Genomic DNA, 19442 nt, shown 5'->3' on the forward strand with positions numbered 1-19442 from the left:
CTTCCTCAAAAAAAATTAAAAAAAAGACCCTTTCCCAAATGATTCTTTTTAGCAGAGGTTTAACCATCTTTTGCCTTCTCACCACACTTCTGTCATATTTCCTCATGTGTGTGTTTCTTAGATATTCACTCACTCACTTATTCATTCACTAAATATTTAATGAAGACCTACTGTGCATCCTGTATCTGGTACCATGGTGTTCTGACATGGTACCCACAGGTCAGGCTTGGACGCAACTTAATCTGGGAAGGCCCAGAATGTCCACTAAAACTCTGTGGGGTCAGATGGCAGGACTGTCAGATAACAAATCAAACCATCTTTCTGAGTGCTAACGTGTGAAACAGCTGGAGCCCTGAGGAGGTAAGACTGAAACCATGAAAGATCAGTGACCCCAGGCTGTACGTTCTAATACCAGCGGAGTGCACAGACAGTAAGTTTCTAAAAAACTAGAGCGGCAACAGGGTGTTAAGGCAGGAAGTCGTGTTCCTACAGTTTAGGAAATCCAGCTCCAGAGTAGAAAGTAGATGCTCAGGGTCACACAACCAATATGAGTGACAGTGCCAAGGCTGAACCTCATGCCTCCTGGCTCCGTCCAACCCGTGGGCTTCACATGGATTTTTGAGAGTGCCCATCATGGTACGAGAATCAGGGATCCTGGAGCCCAGGAGAGGGAATGCACCCACACGTAATTAGGCCCTATGGCTCTAAATGGGCAGCCAGGACAACTGCAGTTTCTGTGCTTTGCACTACTGCTTCTATAATTCATGCCTTAAACTGATGACCGCACTCTCCAGGAGGAGCAAGAACAAATCCTGGCCAAGAGTCTTTTCTTAGTAGGATTCTGCATTCATCTTTTTCCCCAGTTTAATTTGGATGACATCAAATTCCTTTATAAAGACATTTCATATTAGATTTGAAAATTGCCCACATCTCTCAACCTCCTGTTAAATGTAAATGGCTGTATCCTGGGCTGCAGATCTGTAATGCTCAGATCACTCGAGAGACCTCAGGCTTCTAATAATGGACTCCAGATTTTTAAACCCAATTTCTTGGCTACCCTCATCCACATAATGCTCCAGAGACAGTGAGCACTCGCTTCCGTTTACAGCTGTCTGTCCTAATGGGCTGAGTGCAAGCATGAAGTCAGGGGCTGCTCCTGCAGGCTGACCTCAGGAGTCAGGGCTGGGTTCACAGCGAAGACAATGGAAAATGTAATGATGAGGTGGGACATTGGGCGAGGGCTGATGAGGACATGGGCTTTTAGGAACAAATGTCATTTTTCTTGGATGAAAAAGTAGGGCGCCTGGCTGAAGAGGTGCTCTACCCACTGAATATACATGGATAAGCATTAGGGTCTCTGGTCTGGGCCATGGGTAGCTTGCAAACAGGCCCACTCGGGGACCAATTTGCAGCGCTCAGACCACTCCCAAATGGTCACTCCCTCTCTACTTGCCCTTCTGTTCTCAGCCTTCTTCTTCCCTTGATAATGATGCTTGCCTTGCGCTGGACCTTCTCTTATTCCAAGTGCCTCTCCAGGAAGGGTGTGGAGCGAGTAGCAGAATTTAAGGGACTCAGACGATTGGTAAGAGATGCAGAGCTTCAAGAAAATGTCCTCTACCCCTGGCCCCAGGCCTCACTTGTTTCCTCTTTCCCCTCCATTAGTAACATTTGAGGAAGCTTGAAACTGCAATGAGCATCTGAGCTGAACCAGATCGAATCACTGCCCACAGAGGAGCTTTGGGTCTGCAAATATGAGTCCACCTGTGAGTGATTTTCCCTGGGTGCAGCCAGTTCCTCACACACCCACTCCTAGCAAAAGGTGTAAATAGCACAGACAGGAGGGGCCAGACCAGAAAAGTTGGCCCTCTGACCTACTGCAGGCATGTGTGGTCTTATGGAAAATAGCTTATCTAATTGTTTTCACATTCTGAATACTCTCAATTAAAATTTCCATTTAATGCTTGAATGTGTCCAGGGTTTGTACCCTTGAAAGGTGGTGGGAATAGTTTTATAAGAGAGGCTCAGTTTCAAAATCGAGGATTTGCCACCAACTGCCACCATACACAGTTTGACACTCGCTACAATGAGTATGCAAGCTAATCTGTGCTATGAGCAGAACGTGACTCATCTGGATTCAGTTAAATAGCTCATGGTGCGTTTCAAAAAAGATAGACGTGAAACCTTTGAAAACGCAGTCTTGCCATGCAGAATGCTGCTGCATGTACCATCAGGAAGAAGCAGGTGAAGGAGCATACAGGAAATTACATCCCTCAATGGCAGCTCCAGAGAGTTATACAAATGGCATTGTCAGCAGACCCCAAACAATTCAGTGTGCATAAGTGTGGACTGACTAGGGAAAGACTTTCTCAAAAACAATGCACAACTTGCATGCCTGAAAAAAGGCTGTTGTTTCTAATAAGACTGAAGGATTCAAATAATACCTGCAACTTCTTCAGGATGGTGCATCATGGAAAGATTCACTTATTCATTCCCATTCAGCAAACATTGTGCACATCTATGAATGCCAAGCACTCTTTGAGCTTTTGAGAATTCAGCAGCGAGAAAAGCCGTCCATTCTAGCAGTTCTAGCATGAAAGGTTTGTCTTAAACAGGTGCCCTCTGGGGCCTGTGCTCAGATCCCCAGTCATGCCCCTTGATGTGCCAGATGACAGGCATTTGAGGAACTCAGCACACCCTCAATATCATCCCACTGACACCCTGTACCCCTTGAATACTGCTGGGATGTCCTAGAGTCTCATTTTTCTTCTTTCCCATCAAAGGAAGTAGAGCTGCAGTGTCCCTGCTCTTAGCATCCATCAAGTGTCTTATCTTGCAGGATTAGAAGAAACCAGCTCTTTCTACCTCTCATCTCTGGGCCCATTCTTTTCTTTCTCCAACACCCCAATGCTATGGGAATAAGGGGGAGGGAAAGTGCACCTGCATTTCACATAGGTGGGAGCTTCAGCTTGGGCCCCCACTTGGCTAACTGAATCCAATGGCCAGACTCATTCAGTCTCTAAAAATCATCCACATAATAGGACCTAGTGAGCCAAAAAGTAAAATAAAGGGCAGAATAATGTTAATAGTCACAATGCTGAATACAACCACACCTTGCTTACGATTTGCAAGGAAAGGAAAACTAACTCGAAGAGCATTTAGCAGAACAGGCCCTTCTCCAGCTCCCACTGTGACTTACTTCTGCAGGTTTTCTTATCTGGATTCAGGGTAAAGCCTTTCAGGCAGTGGCAGGAATAGGAATCGTCTGTGTTAACACACTCGTGCTGACATCCATGGTTAGATGAGGCACAGTAGTCTATCTCTGGCAAGAAGGAAAAATCACAAGAATGGCAAATAAATCAATAAAGCTAGCAATATGAAAACTATGGATTTCCAGTCTTCATTTTCCCAAACAGGTAAAATGCCATACCTCAAAGAGTCACACCATAAAGGGGTCTCCCAATAAAGCTACTTCCATGTTTAGAGATATGGCCTCTCCTAAGAGAAACTTCTTCTTTTCCTTCTTCTCCTCCTTCCTCCCCTCCTCCCTCTCCTCCTCCCTCTTCCTCCCCCTCCTCCTCCTCCTCTTCTTCCTATTATTATTACCTGGACTTTTCTGCTAGGCAAAGAGAAACTTTCTGACATTACTACAAAATGTTTATGCAACAAACAAATTTGTAAAGATGCTTTCCTTGTCTTTATTCACGGAAAAGCCACTAAAATGAAAATGGGATATTTGCCAGACTGTAGGCCGAGAAGAGTTTAGCTGAGTGTTTTATGGAATTTAAGCAATTAAAGCAATTAAACATTCCCAAAGCCAAACTCCAAACCACTTAAACCCGTCAAACAATGAGCCAAACGATAAGACACAAAATCATATCCTGCGAAAAATAAGGCCTAGGAGTCAAAGGCATAAATACTCTAAGTTCAAAACAGATCCTGGTTACCTCGCTGGGCTCAGCTGCACATAAATATCTTTACCTCAAGATTCACAGAGAATGTGATCTCTAGGGATACACTAATTTAAACCAAAAAAAAAATTTTTTTTAAGTACTTCATGAAATCTCTTATAATGGAATTTTACTTGTATAAATGTTTTTATTTTGTCTTTGTTCTTTTTTATTTCCTTTTTTGTTCTTTTTTTTGTGTGTAAGTATTTTTAAATATGGAAAGAAACTTTTATTGCAGAATCTGAGCAAAGTCTTTTTCCATAGTGGAACTTAGACACATTGTTTAAAATTGCTTGAAATAAATGACCACTGACGGAATCTTAAAAGGAATCTTTGTTTTCATGAGGGCTTTTATTGTTTTAAGAAACATTTGAACTACATAATCTTCCTAATAAAGAATTTGGTATAGATGAGAGTTTTCCCAGTCCATACCAAAGGAAAGAAACTGTATAAGAGAAAGGCATACAATATTCCTAAAAGGAAAAAATGTTGAGTAAGATGCCAATTTTTCCCAATTTAAACTTATGGGAATGTTAAGCAAAATATACAATAACGTCCAATTTCAAAAATGGACTGAGTAGTATAATAAATCCAGGTACTTATCACCCAGGTTCAAGAGAATCAATCTATGGCTGCTCTGCTTTCAGCTACGTTCCCACTCTCCATAGTAAGGTCCTACATTACTGTGAAGCAAACCCCAGACGTTTGTTATTATTATTATTTTGTTTTTGGTTTTGGTTTGAGACAGAGTCTTGCTCTGTCACCCAGGCTGGAGCGCAATGGTATGATCTAGGCTCGCTGCAACCTCTGCCTCCTGGGTTCAACTGATTCTCCTGCCTCAGGCTCCTGAGTAGCTGGGATTATGGGTGTGTGCCACCACACCTGGCTAATTTTTCGTATTTTTAGTACAGATGGGATTTCACCATGTTTGTCAGGCTGGTCTTGAACTCCTGACCTCAAGTGATCCACCCACCACAGCCTCCCAAAGTGCTGGGATTATAGGCGTGAGCCACTGTGCATGACCCAGAAATTGCATTATCTTGTCCATACGTGCTTCATAATGTAGCTTTAAAACACTGGGACTCTTTATAAACAAATATAACTGCAATAATTAAAAAATCTATTTTTTTGAAAACAATTTCAAGCTTACAAAAAGTTACAAACATAAAAAGAGTACAAGAAACACTTGCATATCTTTACCCAGATTCACCTATGTTAACATTTTACCCTATTCCTGTGATCACTTGGTCATCTCTCTGACCTATTTGAGGGTATATTATATACGTTCTGGTCCTTTCCCTTAAAAATAGTCTGTGTTTCCTGATCGGGCACTGTGGCTCACACCTGTAATCCTAACATTTTGGGAGGCTGAGGCAGGTGTATTACCTGAGGTTGGGAGTTCGAAACCAGACTGACTAACATGGGGAAACCCCGGTTTCTCCAAAAAATACAAAATTAGCTGGGCGTGGTGGTGCATGCCTGTAATCCCAGCTACTTGGGAGGCTGAGGCAGAAGAATCGCTTGACCCCGGGAGGCAGAGGCTGCGGTGAGCCGAGATCATGCCACTGCACTCCAGCCTGGGCAACAAGAGCAATATTCTGTCTCAAAAAAAAAAAAAGTCTGTGTTTCCTAAGAGGGGGGATATTCCCTTATCTAACTGCAGTATGGTTATAAATTTCATGAGTTTACATTGATACAATACTTTTATTTAATCTGCCATCCATATTCTAATCTTGTCAGTTGACTTAATGTTCTTCATAACATTTTTCACCTTCCAGTACAGGATCTTGTCTAGGGTCAGAGATTGCATTTCATTTTTATATCTGCTTAGCCTCCCTTAATCTAGAACCATGCTGCCTAAATGTCTATTTTAATCAAAATTAATTAAAATGAAATAACAATAAAGATTCAGCCAGGGGTGGTGGCTCATGCTTGTAATCCCAAGGCTTTGCGAAGCTGAGGCTGGAGGATTGCTTGACTCCAGAAATTTGAGACCAGCCTAAGCAACATAGCAAGACCCCATTTCTAAAAAAAGATTTTTTCTTAAGTTAACTGAGTATTGTGGCACCTGCCTGTAGCCCCAGCTACTTGGGAGGCCGAGGCCAGGGGATTGCATGACCCCAGGAGTTGGTGACTGCAGTGAGCTATGAGCTATGACTGTACCACTGCACTCTAGCCTAGGCAACAAAGCAAGAGCCTGTCTTTAGCAAGAAACATGACGAAACAAAAATTCAGTTACTTGGTTGTACTGGCTGTATCTCAACTGCTCAATGGCCACACATGGCTTCTGACTACTGTACTGTATGGTGCAAACAAAGCATTTCCATCAACCAGAGTGTCCCACTGGATAGTGATGGTCCAGAACATTTCCACAGCCTCTCTGTGTTTTATGACATAGGAATTTTGAAATAATATAGACTCTTCTGCTTATTTTTTTTTTTGAGGTATAATTGGCAAAACCCAAACTGCACATACTTAAGAAAAACAATCTGATGCAGTTTGCTTATGTATCCTGCTGTGAAACCATCGCCACAATCAAAGTAATGAGCATATGCATTACCCTCAAGACTTTCTTCCTCCCCCTTTCTAATTCATTCTTCTGCACTCTCTCCAGTTCCAAATAACCATTTATCTTCTATTCAGAGAAATCAGTTTATATTATACTTTCTAGAATTTTATTTTTTATCTTTTTTTCTCCCCATGGAATTTTAAATAAATGTAATCATATAGTATATATTCTTTTTCGTCTGGTTTCTTTCATTCAGCATAATCATTTTGAGATTCATCCACATTTCATATATGTGTCAATAGTTTGTTCCTTTTTGTTGTAGAGTAGTATTTCACTATGTGAGTATACTACAATGTGTTATCCATTCACATGCTGAAGGACTGTTTACCTGTTTCCAGTTTGGGCCTATCACAAAGCAGCTATGAACATGAATGCACAAGTTTTTATGTAGACAGATGCTTTCATTCCTCTTGCATAATGGCTGGGCCAAATGGGACATGTATGCTTAACTTCTTAAACATTCCCACCAGCAGTTTATGAGAGTTCCAGTTGCTCCGTATCCTCATCAACACTTGGTGGTTTTAGTCATTCTAGTGGGTATGCCGTGATTATCTCATTATGACTTCTTTGTATTTACCTAATGACTACTGTTGTTGAATATATTTTCATATGCTTCTTTGTGCCCTCCATATATTCTTTGATGAAGTGTTGATTCAAATATTTTGCCCATATTATTGAGTAGTTTGTTCTCTTTTTTTTTTTTTTCTTTCAGAGTCTTGCTCTGTCACCTAAAACCTCTGCCTCCTGGGTTTAAGCAATTCCCCTGTCTCAGCCTCCCAAGAGCTGGGATTACAGGCACCCACCACCACTCCTGGCTAATTTTTGTATTTTTAGTATACACAAGATTTCACCATGTTTGCCAGGCTGGTCTCAAACTCCTGACCTCAAGTGATCTGCCCACTTTGGTCTCCCACTGTGCTGGGATTACAGGCACAAGCCACCATGCCCAGCCTGAAAAGGCATTTTTTAAATTTCACATTTTGATTGTCCATTGGAAGTATATAAAACTGGCTTATTTTTGTATATTGATCTTGTATCCTGCAACCTTGATAAATTCACTTGCTATTAATAGTTCTAATAGCTTTTTTGTAGATTCCATTGGATTTTCTACATAGGTAATCATGTAATCTGTTAATAAAATTTTTTTTTTGCAATCTAGGTACCATTTATTTTTCGGTTTTATTATACTGGCTAGAACTTCCAGTACAATATTAAATAGAAGTGGTGTGAGTGAATATTCTGTTTTATTCCTGATCTGACCTAGTGAAAGAAAGCATTGTCTTTCACTATTAAGTATGATGTTAACTGGTTTTTTCATTGATGCACTTTATCAGATTGAGGCAGTTAACTTCATTCCTAATTTGCTGAAAGTTTAAAGAATAAATGAATGTCAGATCTCATTCAATGCTTTTTCTGCATCTATTGAGATGGCTCATATAGTTTTGACTTTTTAGTATGTTAATATTATGAATTACTTTGATTGAGTTTTGAATGTTAAGCCAACTTTGAATTCCTGGAATAAATCCCACTTGGTCATGATGTATTGCACTTTTTAATATATTGTTGAATTTGATTGCTAGAAACTAAAGAACGTTTACGGGTATTTCATGAGAAATATTTGTGTATAGTTTTCTTTTATGTCTTTTTCTGGTTTGGGTATCAGGGTAATGATAGCCTCATAGAATGAGTTGAAAATTGTTCTTTCCTCTTCAAGTTTTTTGAATAATTTGTGTAGAATTAGTATTAGTTTTTCTTCAAATGTTTGGTAGAATTCACCGGTTAAGCCAACCAGGTTTGAAGTCTTCTCTGTGAAAAAGTTTTAAAGTACAAATTCCATTTCTTTTAATAGATAGAGATCTATTCAGACTATTCTTTTTGGAGGAGGAGGACAGGGTTCCACTCTGTTGCCCAGGCTGGAGTGCAGTGGCGTGATCACGGCTCGCTGTAGCCTCAACCTCCTGGGCTCAAGCAACCCTCCTGCCTCAGCCTTTCAAGTAGCTGGGACTACAGGCACTTGTCACCATGCCCAGTTAATTTATTTTTTGTAGAGATGAGGTCTTGCTATGTTGCTCAGGCTGGTCTAGAACTCCTGGCCTCAAGCAATCCTCCCACCTCAGCCTCTCAAAGTTCTGGGATTACAGCTATGAGTTACCATGTCCAACCTCTCTTTCTTTTTGGGAAAACTTTAGTAGTTTATGTCTTTCAAGGAATTTATCCATTTCATCTAAGTGGTTAAAGTTATTGGCATAAATTTGTTCATTATTTTTCTGTATGTGTGTGTGTGTGTGTGTGTGTGTGTGTGTGTGTATAGGAATTTCATTTCTATAGGAACCGGTTTCCCTCAATGAGCCTATATTACTTTTGTAATCAGAAAAAGTACTAAAAATAAATGTACACATTTGTAATTGTGAAACTAGTTGCCATGAAAAACAGCCCAAATAATATACAAAAAAGAACAACATGGGAAGTGTCCAGGGATTTGGAGAAGAAAATAATCAGGGAACATTGCTGAAAACAATATATATATCCTCAGATGTGCATATCTGCTACAGTTTGGATGTTTGTCCCCATAAACTTCATGTTAAAATTCAATCCCCAGTGTTGGAGGTGGGGCTTAATGGGAGGTATTTGGGTCATGGTGCGGAATCTCTAATGAATAGCTTGGTGCTGTCCTCACAGTAACGAGTACATTTGCTCTGTTAGTTCTCATGGGAGCTGGTTGTTAAAAAGAGCCTGGCACCTCCCCATCCTTTCTCTCTTGCTTCCTCTCTCACGATGTGATGATCTCTGCACACGTTGGTTCCACATCACCTTCTGCTGTGAGTAGAAGCAGTCTTAGGCTTTCACCACATGTTCAGTCTTCCAACCAGCAGAATCATGAGCCAAATCAACCTTTATTTTTCTTTATAAATTACCCAGTCTCAGGTGTTCCTTTACAGCAACACAAATGGACTAAAATAATATCCATTTTGTACTGGTAATGTGTGATAGTATCATAGATCATTTTACTTCACAGAATTTCACTTCTACCTCTGCCTCAGAGAGTTCCTCCCTCTCTCACTGCCTTCAAGTCTTTAATCAAAGACCAGTATTACTTTGCTGTTAAGACCTATGGTATTCTCTTATCCTGCTCCAACAGAATGTAGGCTCCATAAGGACAGATATTGGTGGGGTTTTTTGATGTTTAATTTATTAAGACATGCCCCAGTATCTACAGTCATATCTGACACACAGTAGATACTCAACAAATATTTGTGAAATGAATAAAAGGTTACTGGTATTACTCTTACCGGAGTATGTTTTTGAGGGTTTCGATGCATAAACATCGCACACCAAGAACTAACATGGGGGACACTAAGAATGGAAGACAGTTCTCATGCCCTCCATAAGGCTTCTTCCCAGCACGCTGTTTAAACACCTCCTTCTAGGAGGATCTCAGTTCAACAATTAGCATGCTCTGGGTACAGACATTTGGCCAGTTACAAACCCAACCAGTCATTCATTGAGCGTAAATTTCTCCATTTACAAATTGGTTAAATGCCTATTAAAGTCTAGGGCCACTACTACATTTTCCATGCCTGGCTAGTCTACTAAATGAAATAGTTACTCTAATATGACTCATTCTTAGTGACCACAAAGAATGCAAGTAACCAAATTCATTGTGTTCATTTATTTTATCTTATTCTTCTTCTTATTATTATTATTTTTGAGACAGAGTCTTGCTCTGTCATCTAGGCTAGAGTGCAGTGGCGCAATCTCGGCCCGCTGCAACCTCTGCCTCCCAGGTTCAAGCGATTCTCCTGCCTCAGCATCCTGAGTAGTTGGGATTATAGCACCCACCACCACGTCTGGCTAATTTTTGTGTTTTTAGTAGAGATGGGGTTTCACTATGTTGGCCGGGCTGGTCTCGAACTCCTAACCTTGTGATCCACCCGCCTCAGGCTCCCAAAGTGTTGGGATTACAGGTGTGAGTCACCATACCTGGCCTTGCTTTGTTCATTTCTAAGCTCAAGGAACTAGATCTCAGCTCAGTCTAGGTAATCACTTTCTAAGATTCAGAGCTATATGAAGTGGAACAAACTGCCTTGGGGTACCGTGAATATCCTGTCAGTGGGGATATTCAAGTGCAGATTGGATGATGGCTCAGTGAGAATGTTGTAGGATAGATAGTTGGACAAGAACTGGGTTAAACTTTAAGGCCTCTTCCAATGACAGCCTTTGATTCATACACATAGGCCGTCACTAAAGTGGCATATTACAGGCTGTAGGAAGGTAGTGGCATTCGGCATGTTAACTATGCCCTGGCCAAAAAAACCTGACAACTGATACTTTGTCGTTCTTCTATTACTGATTCGGTATAACATTATTTCTGGCCAGTAATGGTGGCTTACCCTGTAATCCCAGCACTTTGGGAGGCCAAGTTGGGAGAATTGCTTGAGGTCTGGAGTTCTAGTCCAATCTGAGCAACATAGCAAGAACCCAACTCTACTTGAAAAAGTGTATTTCCCTCTGTGTTTTGTTTTTAATGCAAACAAAATATTCATTGAGTGCCTTACTCTGTGCAATGCATTCTTATTTGAAAAATAAGGATGGATGCTGGGCGCAGTGGTTCATGCCTGTAATCTCGCACTTTGGGAGGCTGAGGTAGGCAGATCACCTGAGGTCAGGAGTTTGTGACCAGCCTGACCAATATGGTGAAACCCCGTCTCTATACTAAAATTTTAAAAATTGCTGGGTGTGGTGACATGCACCTGTAGTCCCAGCTACTCAGGAGGCTGAGGCAGGAGAATCGCTTAAACCTGGGAGGTGGAGGTTGCATTGGGCCAAGACCACACCACTGCACTCCAGCTTGGGCAACAGAGTGAGACGCCATCTCAGAAAAAAAAGAAAAATAAGGATGGAAATGTCAACCAAGTTATCACTGGAGACTGAAAAGCAATGAGCATAATGACCTCCAAGTACAAAAATAATAAATGGCAACATGAAAAAGATGGTGTCTGGCTGGGTGCAGTGGCTCACGCCTGTAATCCCAACACTTTGGGAGGCCAAGGCGGGCAGATCACAAGGTCAAGAGATCGAGGCCATCCTGGCCAACAAGGTGAAACCCCATCTCAGCTAAAAAAATACAAAAGTTAGCTGGGTGTGGTGGCACGCGCCTGTAGTCCCAGCTACTCAGGAGGCTGAGGCAGAAGAATTGCTTGAACCCAGGAGGCAGAGGTTGCAGTGTGCCGAGATTCTGCCACTGGACTCCAGCCTGATGCCTGGCAACAGAGTGAGACCTGTCTCAAAAAAAAAAAAAAAAAAAAAAAAAGATGGTGTCCACAATTGCCTTTATTCATCACTACAGGCATTAGACAATTAAGCATTAGACTCAAAGCCCACAGTCTCCTTGATACCAAAGACATAAATCCCTGTCCAACTGACTGAAGTCCTCTATAGATCTTTATGGTGAAAAGACCCTGGATATCTAAGAGTGTTCTTTCTCATGCTTGGCTCAAGAGTAAGGGTTTCAATCTAGGTCTCAAAAAGTCTTGCTACCATATGAACAGCAATTCCATTTCTTGGTATAAAAACCCAGAAGAACTGAAAGCAAGGACTTGAACACCCATGTTAATAATATCATTATTCACAGTAGGCAAAAGGTGGAAGTAACCCAAATGTCCATCAACAGATGAATAAACAAAACGGCGTATAGACATACAATTGAATATTACACAGTCTCAAAAGGAAAGGAAATTCTGATATATAGTACAACACAGATAAACCTTGAGGACATTATGCTAAGTGAAATACGTCAGACAGCAAAGGACAAATACCATACGATCCCACTTACATGAAGTAGCAAGAGTAGTGAAGTTCACAGAGACAGAAAGTAGAATGGTGGTTGACAGGGCAGGCAAGGGGGAATTACTGTTCAATGGGGATAGCATTTCAGTTCGGGATGATGAAAAGGTCTGGAGATGGACAGTGAGGACAGTTATAGCTGGGGTGGAAACCAGGTGACCCCAGCCAAGGTATGTGGTCTGGAAAGGCAGGAAGGAAACAGGCTAGGATATATATTTTTCACAATGTGAATGTATTTAGTGCCACTGAATGGGTAGAGTGGTAAATTTTATATTATGTACGTTTTACAACTGTACTAAAAAAAGTCTTGCTAACATTTTGCAAACTGATGGTACCTTGTGCTTCTACCTTTCCCCCCTCTAGATTTGGATGGGCTGCTCTAGGGTAAGAAATTGACATAAAGGGGCTGCTTTTTTGAACACCACTTACATATTTCAAATTGTAGTGCTGGTTCATGAACATAAAGCCCTATTATGTACATTTTGGCTTAATCATAAATTAACCATGCTTGGTTTATTACATTGACTAGTCTACCTTTTTTTTTTTTCTTTTCTAAACGGAGTCTCACTCTGTCACCCAGGCTGGAGTGCAATGGTATGGTCTCAGCTCACTGCAACCTCCACCTTCCGGGTTCAGGTGATTCTCCTGCCTCATCCTCCTGAGTAGCTGGGATTACAGGCACGTGCCACCACACCTGGCTAATTTTTGTGTTTTCGGTAGAGACAGGGCTTCGCTATGTTGGTCAGGTTGGTCTTGAACTCCTGACCTCGTGATCCACCTACCTCAGCCTCCCAAAGGGCTGGTATTACAGGCATGAGCCACCATGCCTGGCAGACTAGTCTACCTTTTTTAGATAATGATTGCACACTTACTAACTTGATTAGCTTTCAAATATACTTTTGTTTTAAAATATAGGCTGAAATTTAACGAACTGAGTTTATTTTTTGCAAGTTTATAAGAAGTAGAATTTAAAAAAAAATCTTTCAGCATCACAGCAGTAGCCAGATTGACTTGGCTGGAAGCCGGTGGGAGGCCTTGGTACCAGCAGGGTGGCTGCCTTGGTTCTGAGCTTCTGCCTCCATCCTGTTTCTGTCCTTTTAACAGGTCCCTATTTTTCAGTTTTTGTCCCCACCACGGATCTGGAGCACTCCTGAGTGTTTCATTCTTATGACGGGGCTTTTGCCTTATTTTCTACTCCCAACTTTCCAAGTACTCTGTCTTCTTTTTTTCTCTTGTCTCCTTCCTCCTGGCTCCTGCCCACCCCAAGCATGGTGGAAAGAGGGCCGATATATCCCCGAGGCTGCCTGCCAAAACCCTCCAGTCTCCCAGCACTCTTCCCAGCCCACATGTTGGGGCAGCCCATTTCTGGGTCTTGACTCTGACAACTGCACTGCTACACTCGCTGCTGGGACCTCACAGCTGGATCAGCCCCTCCCTCAGCTCCTAGCCAAACTTCCTCTCCCAGTCCCCCTACTCTGCAGTATCTACTTCCAGGGTCTGATACCAGGCTCTAATACCCTCCTTGCCTGCACCACCCTGGGCTGGGGATCTGGGACAGGAGGCATGCCAAGCTACAGGGTGGGGAAGATGGTGCCACTCTGGGAACTAGGGCTGGTGCTGGGGTAGAAATCAGGTGACCCCAGCCAGCGGGTGCAGTCTGGAGAGGCAGGAAAGAGACTGGCTAGGATATGTGTTTCTCTCCAGGCCTTGTCCCTACAAGGCAGTAGCTCACCTGTTCTGGTCTAACTGGTCTCCTTCCCCTAAATCCTGCTGTGGGCCTGGCTGCACCACACTGTGCACCCTCGGTCACATAACTCCTGGCACCGTGACCCAGCTACTCAGCGTGGCTATGACTAGTGTCTCTCACCAGCTTGCAGTGGAAGTCTTGAATGGTTTATGCACCTTTAAACTTAGCCCGGGCATATGGTATATGCACAATAATTTTTTTTTTTTTTTTTTTTTAGAGTTTTGGAGGCCAGGTGTGGTGGCTCATGATGACTGTAATCCCAGCACTTTGGGAGGTGGAGGTGGGAGGACTGCTTGAGCCCAGGAATTGGAAGCTGCAGTGAGCTAGGATCACACGACTACATTCCAGCATGGGTGACAGTGTAGTGGGAAATTAGAGATTTGGAGAGATTGATGGGGTTGCAGGAGAATTTTATTTAACGTGAATTTACTTTATTACATAGCAACTACAAATTATAAAGTTTTGTTTTACTATTATTGTCCTCCTTTTACTAATGTCCTCAATTTTACTAATGCCCTCCTTTAAGAGAGCAAGACCCTATCTCTAAAAAACATAATGATAAAAAATAGTCTTTGAAGCTAGCACTGTCCCTTTTTAGACTTTTTTTTTTTTTTTTTAAAGATGGGGTTTCACCAAATTGGTCAGGCTGGTCTCGAACTCCTGACCTCAGGTGATCCATCCGCCTTAGCCTCCCAAAGTGCTGGGATAACAGGCGTGAGCCACCGCGCTCGGCTAGACTTTTTTTTTTTTAAGACGAGGTCTTATTCTGTCATCCAGGCTGGAGGGCAGTGGTGCCATCATGACTCACTACAGCCCCAACCTCCCAGGCTCAACTAGTGATCTTCCCACTTGAGCCTACCAAGTAGCTGGGAGTACAAACATGTACCACCATCTCCGGCTAATTTTTTTTTAAAAATTGTTTTTTGTAGAAATAGGGTCCCACTATATCACCAGGGCTGGTCTCCAATTCCTGGGCTTAAGTAATCCTCCTGCTTCTCTTCCCAGAGTGCTAGGATTACAGGCATGAGCCACTGTACCCAGCCTCATTCAGTCTTCAAGATTATGCTATGGCTGGGTGCAGTGGCTCATGCCTGTAATCCCAGCACTTTGGGAGGCTGAGGTCGGCGAATCACTTGAGGTTAGGGATTTGACACCAGCCTGGCCAATATAGTGAAACCCTGTCGCTGCCAAAAAATATCAAAAAAGTTAGCTGGGTGTAGTGGTATGAGCCTGTAGTCTCAGCCACCCAGGAGGCTGAGTGGGGAGAATCTCTTGAACCCAGGAGGTGGAGGTTGCAGTGAGCCAAGGTCACACCACTGCTCTCCAGCCTGGGTGACAGAGTAAGACCCTGTGTCAAAAAAAAAAAAAAAAAGGATAGAATAATGCTATGCAGTAGGCAGTATTATCATCCTCTACTATAACTGAGGAAACTGAGGCATAAACAGCTTGCCCAAGATCACCTAGAGAAAAAGCAGAGAAGCTGGGACAGGAACCAAGGCCGGCTGCCGGCAGCACACGGCCTCCTCTTTGATGAGGAACACTGACTCATCAGCCCAGCAACTCCCCAACCCTGACGACAGCCCAGGCTGCTATTTTACAGTTCCGAATATTCAGAAGGGAAGGGAGACAAGGAACACAGCAGACCACTCAATCATTTACTTACTCTCTCAATAAGCAAAACAAATGAACGACTGTATATGCCAGTCATGCACTGGGCATGGAGATTCCAGTTCTCTGCCTGGTCCACATTTTCGACTTCTTTCCTTCTCTGGGAACCCCCATCTCACCCTTTTCTGCCAAGTGAATGACAGCTCCACCTCCAAGACTCAGCCACAGTATCTTCTCCATTAAGGACCTTGCCTTACTCATTTCTATTGGCACATGGTTGGGGCTCCAGAAATGGATGGTTTTGACCTAATGTGTCCCTTACAGTTCATCCATCACCCACACCTCCAGCTCTGGTGCTTGTAAGCTGCTGATATTTAGGTACTGAAGACTAGGAAGTAATTTTATGTTTAAAGAGGTTTTGTGCAGATGTATCCTATTTTACATAATGAATACATTTTAGAAAGGTTGTAAGTACATGAACTTTTTATGAATTAAAATCCTATTTTCTCACTGATACATGTCTCTGGGGTGCTTTATTTTATTTTAGATTGTGACTAAAGTTCACTTTTTATAAATACTGGGCCCTAATACTTAAAAACAAGCTTTTCTCAAGTGATCCTCCCTACAGAAGGATCATGATCTACACACAATTTTTTTTTTTTGAGTCGGAGTTTTGCTCTTGTTACCCAGGCTGGAGTGCAATGGCGCGATCTCGGCTCACCGCAACCTCCGCCTCCTGGGTTCAGGCAATTCTCCTGCCTCAGCCTCCTGAGTAGCTGGGATTACAGGCATGTGCCACCATGCCCAGCTGATTTTTTGTATTTTTAGTAGAGACGGGGTTTCACCATGTTGACCAGGATGGTCTCGATCTCTTGACTTATACACAATCTTTTAAGAGCCCCGACGTACCTTTATATTTAATAGAAAACTTTCGGAATCTTTTTGCAACTAGTGATTATCTTTTTTGTGAAATGAATCATCATCTTTAGTTTACAGAGTTTTATGTTTAGATTTTAGGAACTAAAATTAATTCTGATTTTTACATATCTAGTTAAAATCAAATTGAACTAAATAGCTCAAACAATAAATGAGCAGTTCTCTGCAAACTGCCGTCCACCAGAAGAAACTGCTTTCAATTCTTTTTGGCTCAGCGATTTTCTTGTGTGGAGTCAGAGCTAAAGCCCACAAGCCACAAAGCTTCAGTGAAAACATCTCAAGCCCTGTTAGTGCTGATGGCCACAGTCAGGCTGAGTTAGCATGAAGTAAGTTGGACTGATCATCAGCATGCTCAGCAGATGCTGGAGGAACAGTCCTACACGTGGTACCTTCATCATGTTCCTTGAATAGTGATGTTGAGATACAGTGGTTCATGGTCTTAAGCCAAGTCAAGAAAGGCCTAACAGAGGAGGATCGGGGCAAAAGGTATTCGACCCCCATGGCATAATTATATGCTCATTTATACTTGAGAGATTTCCATGGTCACAGTCACCGCAGCTATAACATCAAATCTTTCTGTGTGTGTGCATGTGTGTATATAACTTACTTGCACATGTTTTTTTATCTGGGTTAAGAGCAAATCCTTTATGGCACCGGCAAAGGTAGGAGCCATCGGCATTTACACACTCATGTTCACATCCGTGGTTTTCTGAGGCACAGTAGTCCACAGCTGGAGAGAAAAAAACACATGCAGAATTAGAAATGCAAACAGAGGAAATGGGAATGGTAAGATGAAGGCATACTGATAACAGATATTAATTAGGATTAATAGTATTGCCCCCAAAAAGAGTAGGATAAATAGATATGAACTCAAGGTATCTGCCTCCATTAAAAAAAAAAAAATCAGGAGTCTATATCAGGCAATTCACATAGGAAGATAAACTAAAGAACATGTGAACAGCCGGGCGCCGTGGCTCACGCCTGTAATCCCAGCACTTTGGGAGGCTGAAGCGGGCGGATCACAAGGTCAAGAGATCGAAACCATCCTGGTCAACATGGTGAAACCCCGTCTCTACTAAAGAATACAAAAATTAGCTGGGCGTGGTGGCATGTGCCTGTAGTCCCAGCTACTCAGGAGGCTGAGGCAGGAGAATTGCTTGAACCCAGGAAGCAGAGATTGCAGTGAGCTGAGATTGTGCCACTGCACTCCAGCCTGGCGCCTGGTGACACAGTGAGGCTCTGTCTCAAAAAAAAAAAAAAAAGAGAGAGAGAGAACATGTGAAGAATTGTATTTAAAAGTTAAATAACTGCAAATCAAAATGATCACAAGGCACACTTACACCTAGTAAACTGGCAAAAATAAAGATGAGATAAAACACAATGGTAGAAAAGCAGCAGCGTTATTAATGGTGGGGGCATTGTAAATTGAGAAAGATCCTTTTGGAAGGCAGTTTGACAGTGTTCACCCTGAACGTGAAACCCAAAGAAATAGCTGGGGAAAGGGTGAAATTATATGCGATAAGCTATTAATAGCATTCTTTACAACAACAACAACAAAATTCTAGAAAATAAGATGAACATTGAATAAGGGTAAATGGTTTAGTAACATATGAGAAAATGCACTGGCTGATTTTTCATTAGTCCCACAAATATTTCCTGAGTACCTACTATGGCCGAGGTCCTGCTTTAGGTGCTAGGGATGGAACAAGTAACAAAATAATCCAAAATTCCAGCCCCTAAGGAGGTTATATTTGGATAATGATGGTGGTGGGGGGGAACAGACAAGAAATACAATAGATAAGTAAATAGCATAGCCTATTAAGAGATAAAGAACATTCTAGAGAAAAATAAAACAATGAACAGGAATAGGGTCAGTTGGGGAGTGGGTAGTGGGTGGGATGTAACAGAGGTGGTCAGGAAAGGCCTCTCTGAGAAAAGGGTGGTTAGGCAGAGTATTAAATAAAATACAGCTGGTCACAGTGGCTCACAGCTGTAATCCCAGCACTTTGGGAGGCCGAAGTGGGCGTATCACAAGGTCAAGAGATCGAGACCATCCTGGCCAACATGGCGAAACCCCATCTCTACTAAAAATACAAAAATTAGCTGGGTGTGGTGGCATACACCTGTAGTCCCAGCTACTCAGGAGAATTGCTTGAACCTGGGAGGCAGAGGTGGCAGTGAGCTGAGATTGCGCCACTGTACTCCAGCCTGGTGACAGCAAGACTCCATCTCAAAAAGAAAAAAAAAAAAAAGAAACAAGCCATGAGGATACCTGGGAGAGAGTATCTTGGGCAAAAGAAATGGGAAGAAAAGGGGAGTGCAAAGGCCAGGAGGTGGGAATCTGCTCGGTGGGCTGGAGGATCAGCCAAGAGGCCAGGGCGGCTGGAGTGGGGAGAGAGGTGGGAGATGAAAAGGGGGCAGTCCGGAGGGACCTGTGGGCCATGCAAGGACCTCAGCTTTTAGTCTGAACGAGTTGGGAGTCACTGCAGGGCTCTGGACTTGGGGTCAAGAATAGACTTAGAGGGCAATGTGAGAGTGGAAAGCAGTTAGGAAGCGATGCCAGTAATCCCAGTGAGGAAGGGTGGAGGCTTAAACCAGATGTTGCAGAGGATGAGGGGAAGTGGTGTTCCGGAAGTTATGGGTTGAATTATGTCCCCAAAAAATGTATGTTGGAGTCCCAAACCCTAGTACCTTATTTGGAAATAGAGTCTTTGCAGAAGTAACCAAGTTAAAATGTGCTCATTAGGGTGGGCTCTATTTAAATATCGCTGGTGCTCTTGTAAGAAGAGCT

At 42.5% G+C, this 19442-nt stretch overlaps 1 protein-coding gene across 5 annotated transcripts in view; it reads right to left on the bottom strand.

Annotated features, from left to right (window-relative positions):
* The window catches only part of MATN2 (matrilin 2), a 179932-nt gene that overhangs the window by 41475 nt on the left and 119015 nt on the right, over positions 1–19442 (bottom strand). For all 5 annotated transcript variants that reach the window (XM_032248352.1, XM_032248375.1, XM_032248368.1 and 2 more), the window contains exons 6-7: positions 17259–17381; positions 3197–3319 (exon numbers count right to left, since the gene is read on the bottom strand). In XM_032248352.1, coding sequence (XP_032104243.1) covers positions 3197–3319; positions 17259–17381 — 246 coding nt within the window. The remainder of the gene's footprint in view (positions 1–3196; positions 3320–17258; positions 17382–19442) is intronic.

This window comes from Sapajus apella, unplaced genomic scaffold (genome assembly GCF_009761245.1).
Source record: "Sapajus apella isolate SASKATOON/1434 unplaced genomic scaffold, GSC_monkey_1.0 scaffold3, whole genome shotgun sequence".
NCBI classification, from domain to species: domain Eukaryota; kingdom Metazoa; phylum Chordata; class Mammalia; order Primates; family Cebidae; genus Sapajus; species Sapajus apella.